The sequence below is a fragment of the Chlorella variabilis genome, assembly GCF_000147415.1.
Source record: "Chlorella variabilis unplaced genomic scaffold CHLNCscaffold_20, whole genome shotgun sequence".
NCBI classification, from domain to species: domain Eukaryota; kingdom Viridiplantae; phylum Chlorophyta; class Trebouxiophyceae; order Chlorellales; family Chlorellaceae; genus Chlorella; species Chlorella variabilis.
The window spans coordinates 176,051-187,536 of record NW_005435068.1 but is presented as its reverse complement, the minus strand read 5'-3'; the positions used below and the strand labels follow the sequence as shown (position 1 = coordinate 187,536).

At 69.2% G+C, this 11,486-nt stretch overlaps 2 protein-coding genes across 2 annotated transcripts in view; both read left to right on the top strand.

Annotated features, from left to right (window-relative positions):
- Positions 1 to 415: 415 nt before the first annotated feature.
- On the top strand, positions 416 to 8,588 carry CHLNCDRAFT_138296 (hypothetical protein; the record flags this gene model as incomplete). Its single annotated transcript, XM_005844884.1, has 20 exons — positions 416 to 762; positions 890 to 997; positions 1,201 to 1,255; positions 1,435 to 1,513; positions 1,788 to 1,906; positions 2,193 to 2,297; positions 2,634 to 2,735; positions 2,976 to 3,095; positions 3,313 to 3,432; positions 3,795 to 3,872; positions 4,144 to 4,284; positions 4,520 to 5,017; positions 5,256 to 5,499; positions 5,756 to 5,878; positions 6,133 to 6,233; positions 6,562 to 6,661; positions 6,940 to 7,030; positions 7,313 to 7,373; positions 7,558 to 7,722; positions 7,902 to 8,588. 20 exons carry the CDS (start codon positions 416 to 418, stop codon positions 8,586 to 8,588), a joined length of 3,444 nt encoding a protein of 1,147 aa, XP_005844946.1.
- Positions 8,589 to 9,890: 1,302 nt separating this feature from the next.
- Positions 9,891 to 11,486, top strand: part of CHLNCDRAFT_138295 (hypothetical protein) — a gene marked incomplete at both ends in the record, with an annotated part of 10,088 nt that continues 8,492 nt past the window's right edge. The window contains 6 exons of the mRNA XM_005844883.1: positions 9,891 to 10,056; positions 10,294 to 10,384; positions 10,651 to 10,720; positions 10,866 to 10,916; positions 11,117 to 11,185; positions 11,384 to 11,446. Of these exons, the coding sequence (XP_005844945.1) occupies positions 9,891 to 10,056; positions 10,294 to 10,384; positions 10,651 to 10,720; positions 10,866 to 10,916; positions 11,117 to 11,185; positions 11,384 to 11,446 (510 nt within the window). The remainder of the gene's footprint in view (positions 10,057 to 10,293; positions 10,385 to 10,650; positions 10,721 to 10,865; positions 10,917 to 11,116; positions 11,186 to 11,383; positions 11,447 to 11,486) is intronic.

Sequence of the window (11,486 nt, the reverse complement as noted above, 5' to 3'; positions counted from 1 at the left end):
TGCTGTGATTGATCTGGAATGACCACGCCACAAGCCCCCAGCTGGCCTGCTGCAACATGCGGCCGCTGCTTTTCCACGGCGGGCCGCCGCTGGCGCACCCCGTCCGTTACCAGCTTCTGCTCCGTAGCCCACTCTGTCCCTTTGTCCTCCGTGTAGTGCACATTTTTGATGTACCACTGCGATGATTAATGATAATTAATCAATGTAGCCTTGAACCTGCACTCGTCTGACAGTGAGAGAGACTCGCCTGGGAGGGGCGGCGGCGGCGCGACGCAGCGCCGCCAGGGTGGACGGTGCCAAAGCGCCGGAAACAATCAGCGGAAAGGGCGCATTTACCTGCTATCTGGATCAGTTTGGCTCGGAAATGTGCACAGAATAGCGTGGGTGCTGGCCTGGGGCTGTGCCTGCTCGAAGGATGAGCACCCCCGGGGCGCCCAGCTCGGAACCAGAGGCAGCAGAAGCGCACAGCGCCTCGGCAAGCCTGCCCCACGTCGCCCCGGGCGATGCGGGCGGCGCCTCCCCGCCCGCGGCGGCACTGCCGCCAAAGCACGCCCCCTGCTCCAGAGAAGCTGCGTCCTGGGCTTCGGCCCAGGCCCCCCACACCGCCTACCTGCGCATCGAGTACTTCACTAACCGGGAGGCGAGGGCGCTGGGCTGGGCCGCCTATGTGGCGGCCGCCATAGTCAAGACGTCGGTGGTGGTGCTGGTTTGTTACAAGTTTCAGTCGGATGAGGCAGAGGTGCTCTTCGTCCACAAGACGTGGTGGGTGCACCAAAGCATGCTGGGGGGTGGCCTTCTTTGGTTCTGCCCAACATGCCATTCTCGAGAACCACATGCCAAGTTTGAGATACCAACACATTGCGGCCGTCACGTTTGTTTCCTGGCGCAGGTACATTGCGAACACCTGCGTCGCAATTGCCTGCCTGCTGCAGCTGCTGACCCTGGCGGCCTGGTTCTGGATCAACCTGAGGAGCACCCGAGAGGCACGGCGCAACTGGTGGGGAATGGGGCCCGCCCCGCTGTAATCCTGCATCCATCCCGCCCGTGCCGTGCATGCGCATTGCCGTCGCCGCCCTGCACAGCGGCAGCAGCCAGGGCCGTATCGCCACCTGTCTGTTTCCATCCCGATCCCCGCGCCGGAGCCGACGTTCCGCTTGTGCCTGCCGACGTGACTCGCCGGCGGCGGCCCCTGCTCTGCAGGAACCACCGCCGGCAGGCGCTCAGCCGCTATGCTCTGATCCTGCTCATCATCCAGGTTCCATCCTTGTGCAGCGCTGTGCTGCGCTGTGCTGTGCTGTGCCGTGCCCGCTGCGCCGGTGCTGTGCTGTTCTGCGCTGCGCTTTGCCAGCGGCTCGCGCCGACGTCGCCTGCGGCTGCAGCCGCAGCCGCTGCCGCCCGCGCACTCAGCTCCGCCAAGGGCTGGTCCCGTTGCAGATTGTGTCGGCCGTGTTCTGGGGGGCTCCCTACATCATAGCCGCCGCCTACCGCTGCGCATGGTTTGACTCTGTCATGGGTGGGTTGCAGGGGCCAGCAGGGGCTGGGGGAAAGGCAGAGGCGGGAGGCTCAGAATGGCATCAGTGGGACCTGGGAGGTGGCGGTGCCATGTGCTGGCCGGCCTGGGCTCGGCACGGGCGTCGCTGCCCCGCCTCTGGCACGCACAGCAAGGCGCCAGGGGCACACCTCTGTGCTCCTGCCGCCTCCCGTCCCTTGGCTCCCATGCGTTGCCCTCCTTTGCCCCCGCCTCCTCCTCCTCCTCCTCCTCCTCTTCCGCCGCCGCCTGGCTGCAGCCTGGCTCAGCCTGGTGCGCTGGTCGGCCTACAGCACCGTCTTCCTGGCCATGCTCATCTTTGCCCACGAGTGCTGCCGCTACCACGGCCCCGACCCGCCGGATGATCCTGACCAGCAGGTGTTGCGGGCGGCTGCACGGATTGAGGCCGGCTGCGGAGCCGGCGCTGGCACTGACTGAAGCTGGCTGGGAGCGGCGCAAGTCGGCGCCGCCGCCGTAGCCGGTCTTGCTCGGCCCGCCTCCGCCTGCTGCCTGCCTGCCCTGCCGGCCTGCTTGGCCTGCCCGCCCGCGCGCCTGCTTGCCTGCCGGCCTGCCGGCCTGCTTGCGCTACCCACCAGCTCACCCCTGCGCCCTGCTCCCTGCTCGCTCGCCCCTTTCCTCCCCCTGCCTGCCTGCCCCGCCGCAGCTGGTCATGGACGTAGCTGCCCGCCAGAAGATCCGGGTGCACGCCCCCAAGCTGGTGCTGTGGGGCATCGCCGAAGCGCTCGTGTTGGTCGGCTTTGTGGTTCGGGTGGGCTGGGGGGCGGCCGGCGCTGCGTGTGTGCGCGTGGCGGGCTGGGTGGTGGTGGCGGTGGTGGTGGGGGGGGGGGGGGGGCGAGGGCAGTGTGGTGCGGGTTGTACAAGTGTGTGTGTGTGTGCCTGGCAGGGTCCCACCTGGCGCCTGCTGCTCTGGCCGTGACACCAGCCAGCCAGCAGCCAGCCAGCCAGCCAGCCCTGCCAGCCCCTGCAGGCCCCCCGCCGGTCTACCGTGCCCCCTGTTGCACACTCTCGCACCCACCACCCGTCTCCCACTCCCTGCCCTGCAACCCCACCCCACCCCATCCCACCCCACTCTGCGCTGCCGCAGTTGCGGGACCGCAATGAGGTGGTGGCAGACCGGGACGCGTGCGAGAGCCAGCAGTACGATTGCAGCCAGCCCGCCATAGTACAGTTTGTTGAGGGCCTCGAGGTGCGTTCCCCTGCTGTGCTGTGCTGTGTGTGTGTGGTGCGTTGGACGTTGTCTGGGGTGGTGGCGGCAGGGTGGAGGTACTGCTGGCATGTGTGTGTGTGTGTGGAGCGGCGTAACCAAGGGTGGGGATTGGGAGCTGGCGGCTGTAAGGCCCACAGAGGGCGCACCGCACTCCCGACATTCTGCTGCATCCCAGCCATCCACCCAGCCCACCGCCCCCCACCCGCGCCTGCCCTGCAGCTGGTGCTGGTGGTCGTGTATGCCCTGTGGTATGCGTTCTTCATCTGGCGTGCCTTCCTGGACCATGCGGTACTGCCTTTTGCAAGGTACCGTACTTCCAACGTGTATATCCGCCTCATGGTGCGTGCCAGCAGGCCGGCTGGCAGGAGCCGGGGGCATGGCTCGTGTCTGTGTGCTGGTGACTTGGTACGGCCAGTGTACTGTGCATGGATGGGAGCAACGAGTGCGTGCAAGGCTAGCAGGCAGGCTGCTCCCGCTCCCCGCCGGCTTTCGGATGAGCCCAGCAGGTGCCTGAGTGGCTGGGAGCCCACTCTGCCACCGCCGCCGCCGCTCGCAGGCGCGGCACGGCATCGCTGCGTTCGTGACGGTCCTGTTTTCGGTTGTAATGCTCACGGCGCTACACTTCCAGAGCTGCTGGTCGTACCTTGACGGCAGCCTGGGCCTCGCGCCAGTGCAGGTAATGCACTGAGCCGCCCGCTGCCGATCCGCGCTGCAATGCTTCACCGCTCCGGGCCTGCCCCAAGGCAGTTTCCTGCCCCAGGCCCTTGGCGCCAGTAAAATCAGGCGGTGGGGCTGGGGTTGGGGCGGCGGCGGCAGCAGTGGATGGTGTGCATGGGTGTGAATGGCGGGAGAAGGAGAGCGGCGGGCGCCGTGCCTGCCCCTGTCCCTGGCCTCCCCTGCCCCTGGCCTCCCCTGCGTCGACCCAGCTGGCTGCCTGGCCGCGCACCTGCTTCCCTGCCCCCGCGCCCGTGGCGGCCTGCTCCCCGCTGCCCTCCAGCCCTGCATCCAACATCAAACGCCGCCTGCCTCTACCCGCAGCTGGCGCTCACCCTGCTGGTGTCGGTCCATGTGGTGACGCTGATGCCCAAGCGGGGGCACACGCGCGACCTGCTGACGGTGGGCTGGGGCGCGACGGGCTGCCGTGGGACATGCTGCTCTGGACCGCTGCGCTGGGCTGCTGCTCTGGGCTGCTGGGCTGCTGCCTTTTGGTGCGGTCCAGCTGGCCGCCAGCGGCCTGGCCTGCCTTTCCCCCCCTCCGGATCCTCGGGCACCGGAGGAGGCAGCAGCCGGGGTGCAGGCCAAGCCTGGCAGCCCGTGGCCCGGCACCTGTCGCCGAGCATGGGGCAGGCTCGCCTGATGCCCTGCGCCTCTGCCCCCGCTGCCGCAGACCTGCATGCAGCGGTTCAGCTGGACGCTTGAGGGGATGCCAGCGGCCATCTCGATGCGGGAGGCGGAGCGGCGCAGGGCCCAGGGCGGGCCGGCGGGCCTGCAGCGGCTGCTGTCAGGAGTGAGGCGGCACGCCAATGCGGTGGGTGTGGGCGCGATGGGCGCCTGGCCGGCCTTTGCCGCGGCCGGTGGTGCCTTATGTGGCAGTCTTTGCTGGTCATACACCCTCCCCCAGCCCAGACCTGCACACCGCAGCCCGCAACCCGCAACCCGCAACCTGCGGCCCACTCCTCATCCTGTCCTTGCATGGTTGAGTCGACGGTGCCGCCGTTGCGACCCCCCTCCCCCTGCCTGATCCTGCCGCCGCCGCCCTGCAGGCGGTGCACGTGCCCACTGATGTGGGGCGAAACCTAGCTGAGCTGGTGCGGCCTTCGGCCCAGCAGCAGCAGAAGCAGCAGCAGGAGCAGCAGGCAGAGGAGTTGAGCAACGGGAAGCACGAGCAGGCGCACCCCCCGTTGGAAGCAGTGGGAAAGCAAGAGGAGCAGCAGCAGCAGGAGCAGGAGGGGAGGGCGTCGGGGGCGCTCCCGGCCCGGCCAGCCCTGCAGCAGCGCAGCCCGGCGCCGGGTCTGCCTCACACAGATGCGCAGCGGCAGCACAGCGGGGTGCGGGGCGTGTTGGGGGAGCCCAGGGGGCAGGACGGGCACAGCATGCTCAGCAGGCGCAGCGTGCTCGGCGACCTCGCCTCCCGCCTCTCCTCCCTGCTGCCCCACCACGTGGACCCGCAGCTGCAGCAGCAGCAGTACACCGACCCCATGTTTTGCCTGGAGCTGGCGGTACGGTTCTTCTACTGGGCCAAGTATGCGTACCGCCACTGGGTGAGCTGGCGTACCGCCGGGCTGGCGCACCCCCCTGCCTGCCGGCTGCTGCACCGGCCACCCAGCCCTGGCTGGCCGGGCCGGCAGCCTGGCGGGCTTGCTGGCGCTGCCTGGCGGGTGGGCGGCCTGGGGGGATGTCTCGCCAGCGGCGCCGCGCGGGGGGCCACCGGCACTCGCGCGGCTGGGCTGGCGCGGCCCCGGCCCCACCCATGCGCTGCCCCCTTGCCCCTGGGTGCAGCTGGGAGCTGCGGGGCTGATGGACCAAGGTGTGGGGCAGCGGCTGTTTGGCTTCACCGACTTTGAGGCCTTCCACGATGCCGCCACCGACACGCGCGTGCTGCTGAGCTGGCGCGACGGCCAGCTGCTGCTGGCCTTCCGCGGCACCGCCAGCGCCGCCAACGCCGTCACCGACATGAAGGCGTGGCAGACGCCCGTGGTGCCGCGCCGCTACCACGCCGGGCGGCTGGTCAAGGCGCACGCGGGTGGGCGGGTGGTGTGCTGTGGTGGTGGGAGGGGCGGGCGTCCCGGGTGGTGGTGGTGGACAGAGCGGCAGCACCTGAACCCCTCATCTCCTAGCCCTTGGCATCCCTCCTCCCTAAGCTTTTCTGGGGCCCTGCTGGGCCTCCGCGTTTCCCCTGTGTCCCTGCGCTCCTCGGCCCGCCCACCTCCTCCTACCTGCTCCTGCTCCCACCGCACAGCCTGCCTCCCCCCTCCCTCCTCCTGCTGTCCCACCCGCAGGCTTCTATCACGCCTACACGGCCAACGAGGACCGTCACAAGCTGCTGAGCCGAATCCAGGAGATAGTGGGCGGGTTTGGGGGCGGCGCCGGCGCCGCCGCCGGCCTGCGCCTCTACCTCACAGGTTGGCCGCGGCTTGCAGCATGTGGGGCGGCAGGCTGGGCCGGCAGCCCCGGGCAGCCTGGGCATCCTCTCCCCGGCCGCTCGCCCGCCTTTGCCGTGCTGCGCTGCGTTGCGCTGGTGCCGCGCTGCGTTGCACTTGCACTGGTGCCGTGCCACGCTGCACTGCGCAGTGCTGGTGCCGTGCCGTGCCGTGCTGCGCTGCGGTGACGCTGCGCTGTCCTGCTGCTGCATCATGCCGCCCCCCGCCCTGTACAGGCCACTCGCTGGGCGGGGCGCTGGCGATCCTTGCCGCCTACGACCTGCAGCGCCTCTTCCCCGCAGCCTACACCACGGTCTACACCTTTGGGTCACCACGGGTGGGAGCCTGGGGGAGTGTGGGTGATGCGGCGGTTGGTGTGTGGCGGTGGTGTTTGTGGTGATTGTGATTGTGGGTGGGTGGGCCACGGCGGCACGGTGTGGTGGCGTGACAGGGCAGGGACTGGGCCAGGAAGGGTAGGGGTTGGTGGGAGCAAGAGGGTCGCCTGCCGGCAGCAGGGCGGCGCCACGATGTGGCCCCTGGAGGGCTGCCAGCGCTCGTCGCACCCCCACTGCCTCCCTATGAGCGACAGCCACACCACCACCACCACCCACACTGTGATTGACAGCCGCCTGCCTGCATCCCTCTCTCCCTGCCGCCGCCCGCAGGTGGGCAACGCTGCGTTTGCCGCAGAGTACCGCTGCCTGGTCCCCGACAGCTGGGCGGTTGTGAACGACCAAGACCCGGTGACCCGCATACCGACCGTGGGTGGGTGGCTGCTGCAGGCAGGGGTGGCGGCTGCTGCTGCCCGGAGTGGCAGCTACTGCTGCCCGGGGCGGCGGTTAAGTGTGGTTGGTTGTGGCTGGGTGTGGTTGCTTGGTGGGCTCTGGCGCGGCTTGTTCTAGCGGGGCTCGGATGCGGGCAGCCTGCGGCGTGCGCTGCCAGTCTCACGCCGCCATACCCTGCCGCCGGCGCGAGCAGCCCTGCCCTGCGTCCCTGTCCACGCACCCTCCCTTACGCCCACACCACACCCCCCCGGCCCGCAGGCTTCCGACACAGCTGCCAGCCGGTTGTGGTGAACGCGCGGGGCGACATCATAGTGCGGCCTTCTTTCTTCGAGAGGGAGGTGCTGTCCAGGTGGGCCGCCCGCCTGGCGCTGGTGGTGGAAAGAAAGAACAGCGCGCCTGCTGCGTGTGTGTGTGCCCGTCAGGCAGGCGCTCTCGAGGTGTGCCCCTGGCGGCGCCGGCAGATGGCGGTGGCGAGGCAGCTGAGCCTGCTGGGCCGGTAGTGGTATGCTCCTGCCTGCCTGCCAACCCGCCTGCCTGCCTGCCTGCCTGCCTGCCTGCCTGCCTGCCTGCCTGCCTGCCTGCCTGCCTGCCTGCCCGTCCCGACCCCTTGCCTGCCTGCCCTGCGCTACAGGAGGAGCGGCGCCCTGAGCCACCACCAGCTCCTGCGGTACGCCCTCTCCATAGCGGCAGTGGTCAAGGCGCAGGCAAGGGGGCCGCGCAGCCCAGGCGGCGGCCGCCCGGCCCTGCTCGGCCTGCCTGCCTGCCTGCCTGCCTGCTGTCCTGCCTTGTCTGCCCGGCCTGCCTGCACATTCTAAAGTTGGATCCCATGCTCCCTCTTCCCACCACCCCCCACCGCCTGCACCGCCCGCCCTGCAGTTCAGCAGCAGCAAGTGGTTGCCGGGCGGCGAGGCGGGGGCGGCGGCGCTGGCGCTGGCGGCAGACCTGGGCACCCTGCTGCTGCTGCGGAACGTGGACCTCACCTCGCTACGGGATCCCACGGTACTGCCGGAATCGTCGGAGAAGCCGCTTGTGCGCCGCAAGGTGGGTGGTGCGTGTTGCCCGTGGGTGTGTATTCTGGGACAGCGCGGCTGGCACGGATCTGGCACAGGGCTGGGCAGCAACGCTCCAGCAGCGGGCGTGCGTGAGCTCCATCCTGCGCGCCGCTCGTGACGCCGCGACGGCCACCGACGCCACCACCGGCCCGCCCCTTGCTGCTGCAGGCCACCAAGGGGGGCCGCCAGGCGATGCATACGCTCAGCGGCGTGCCCACCCGCCTGCTGTCGCTGTGCTCCGGGGCGACGCCGTCGGCAGAGCTGGAGGTGGTTGATGAGGAGGAGGAAGTCCCCGGGGAGCAAGTCGGCAAGGTGCCGGCTTGCCACCTGGATTTGGAGCTGGGGAGCTGGGAGGGCGAGGATGGCGAGGATGGCGAGGATGGCAGGCGGCAGAGCAAGTACCCGCCGGGGGCGCGGGGCCTGGGCCAGGAGGCGGCCGCCTTTGCGGCGGATGCGGCAGCGGCCACCGGCCAAGTGGCGGCAGAATACCTGACGGTTGCGGCAGATGTGGCTAGTGGCGCTGCAGATGCGGTGACGGATGCGGCCACCGGCGGGCGGCCCCTGGTGCCGCTGGTGGGGCCCGACAGGTGGTGGCGGGGCTGGCGGCGGCAGCAACGCCGGCAGGAGGACTTGCAGGGGGTGGAGGTGGCCAGGAGCGGCGCGCCGCCGCCCACCACTGCTGCCGCTCGTGCTGGTGCGGCCGTTGGCGACGATGCGGCGCCGGGTGCGGCGGCAGCAGGCCAGGCCAGCCCAGGGGCGGTGCTTGAGCAGCCAGCAGCAGCAGCAGCGGAGGCAGCGCCAGACCTGGGTGTCGCCGGCGGCACCAGCAGCGCTGACGCCAGGGTACTGCCCTAGTGTGCACAAGATCGCCTGGCCGAGCGCTTGCCTGCTGAAATGAGCGCTAATCCTCTGATCGCTGTCTGAACCTGCACGCTGTTCCCCGTCACATGATTTTCTGCTGCCGAAGTGCTTCCTGCATGAAACTCCCCAATAAATGTTGCTTTCACCTGTGCTCATTTGCCCACCCCCAGTCTCCTTGATGGACCTGCCGCCTTTTGCACCCACTGGCAACCTGCCCTTGCTGTGCCTCCTTTGCTGCGGAAGCTCAGGGAGCAGATCTGCCAGTACTGGGGGCAGCCTGCTGGGAGGCATCTCCGCTGTTGGTAGTGATTTGGGATCGGCCACCAATGCCTGGGCAAATGTGTTCCTGGACCCTCAGTTGGCCGCCCGCTCGCCTGCTGTGAATGCTGAGCGGCAAAGCACCCATGCGGGGTGACTTGGTGAGCGGGTCGAGAGCTCTCGATCATCCTCAGGTTGAGATATCATCGCGGAGCTCCAGGCCGTGTGGCGAAGCGGCCAGGTGAGCCAAGGCGGGGTGTGATTGGGAGGGAGGTGGGCGGGGCCTGCACTGCACCCCAGCCCTGGCTTCACGAGCTCGAACTACCGTCTCCACTGCCTACCAGCGCCAGGGGCCCCGCGCGAGCGCCTCTCGAACCTGGGCTCGTCGGCGGCTGCGCACCCCGCCCCAAAGGTGCCACTGCGCTCGAAAATATTGTTTCGCATTCACCTTGACTTGTCGGTCTGGGTGCGAGAGCTCCTGGAGCCCTGGCGGCCAAGCACCCGGCTGCCCTCTGCCCACCCCGCGACGAGGCCCGAAAGTCCGTCTTATGCCTACTTCGCAATGGATTGCACTGGAAAACGCGCAGTACGGAAGGCCTGGCACGAAACAAACTGGCACAGTGCGATCACCATGTTGGCGCCTCGCAATCGCCGCTCCTCGCGTCGCTGGCGACCCCAGGGTCCTGCCAAGCGTTGCCAATCGGCGCTTGAGGGGCCGCGAGGCAGCGCGCACCTCTCTTTGCGGCCCTGCCATTTCCCCCACCACCGCTTGGCGGGATGGTGCCTGTGCGCTCTGCTTGATTGCATCGAGGCTGCCTGGAGATGATCTCGCGGCCAGTCATCGCGCTCTTTGCCCGGGCCAGCGCCCCAGCGCCCTGCAGCCACGTGCTCCACCCACCTCCCGCCGCTCGGTTGCTCCCTGCTTGCGCAGGGCCTCGGCTCACCCTCTCCCCCAATTGAAGCGCGCCAACTCCCACCTCAGCACCCGTGGCAAGAACAAGCCCCAAACCCAAGCACCACGCGGCCTGCCAGCCAGCCATGGCCGATGCGGCTGGCGGCAACGGCTCCCAACCGCCACCACATGGCTCCACCCCCGGCGCATCCGGAGCGGGTCCATCCACCTCGGCAGCGGCTGCTGCGCCGGCGCAGCCTACACCCGCGTCGATCCCCGGCTTCATGGCCGCCGCTCTTGGCGCAGGCTCAGGTGGGTGCTGTCCTGCTGGTTGGGCGGGGTGCAGCCACTGGCAAGGCATTGCCCGGGCATACCGCCCCTGCCAACCTGTTGCCCTTGAGCATCCAGCAGCCTTCTCTTGCTCCGCATGTTTCCCGCCCCTGCCTCTGGCTCCTTCGCGCGCTCCCATCCGTCTGCCGCATCACAGCCCGCCACCCAACCCCTGCCGTGCCCGCCCCGCCCTCCTCTGGCCTGCTCCCTCCTGCCCAGGGGTCAGAACGGCGCATCTCCAAGCCATGGCTAGCCGAGACATCAAGCTGCCGCCGGTGCCGCCCTCGTTGCTGGCTGATGTGCAGAGCTTGTGAGTGCCGGTGGCTGGACGTCTGCGTGCCACTGTGCGCACCAGCATGCTGCTCCCAGCCTCTGCGGCCTCTGCCCGCCTGCCGGTGCCTGGGCTGCCGCCTTCCCGCCACCCCCTGCCTCCCAGCCTGCCTGTTCCAGAGCTCTGGGGATTCAGCCGGCTAGGAACCATCGTCTGGACGAGCGCCCCTTGCGGGGTGTAGCCTTGCACGCGCCAGCTTGCTCCAGCGCATGCCCTCGCTCCGCTGCCCTGCCTGCCCGCCGCAGGATCCCCAAGTTGAAGGCGCAGCTGCTGACCCCGGAGACTATGGCGGAGATGAAGCGGTACCAGGCAGAGGTGAGGGGAAGCTGCGTGGTACGGCAGCTGTGCCCAGTCAGCTATTCCGCGTGTTTGCAACACGGGTCGCATGCCGGCCTGCGCACCTGCCACCTTTACCTGCGCACCTGACTCCAAGCCCGCCTGCCTGCCTGCCTGCCTGCAGGTCAGCAAGCTGGATGTCAAGGACCCGCTGTTTTTTGAGAAGGCGCAAAAGGTAAGGGAGTCATCTGCATGGCTGCATGTTTTGGGGGGGCTGGGGCGCGGGTGTATGCCCATTGTGTGTTGGTCGGCGTAGCCCTCACCCCACCTGCTCACCAGGTTGCCTCCCAGCTCCGTGTGCTGCTCCCGCGGGCGCGCTGCCCAGCCTCGGCTGCTTGCTGCCTCATGCACCGCGCTGTGCGCCCCTGCATGCAGATCCCCAAGCCCAACCTGGGGCACAGCTTGATGCCAACAAACTTGATCTCACCTGAGCTGGCGGAAAAGGTGCGCCTCCCTCCCTCCCTCCCTCCCTCCCGCCCCGCCCCGCCCTCCGGCCGCACCTGCTGCGAGCACGCCCCTCCCTCTGCACGCCGCCCTGCCAGCCAGCCGCATGCTCTGCCCTTTGCTGGGACCGGAGCTCCCGCCCTGCTCACGCCCAGGTCCCCGCTGGCACCGTTCCGCCCCGCCTCCCGCTGCGTGCAGCTCAAGCAATGGCGGAACTCGCTTCCTTCCACGGGCGACCTGCCGAGCCAGCAGAAGGCGCAGGTGCCGCAGCCTGCGCCGCCGCCGCAGCATCCTGCAGCGG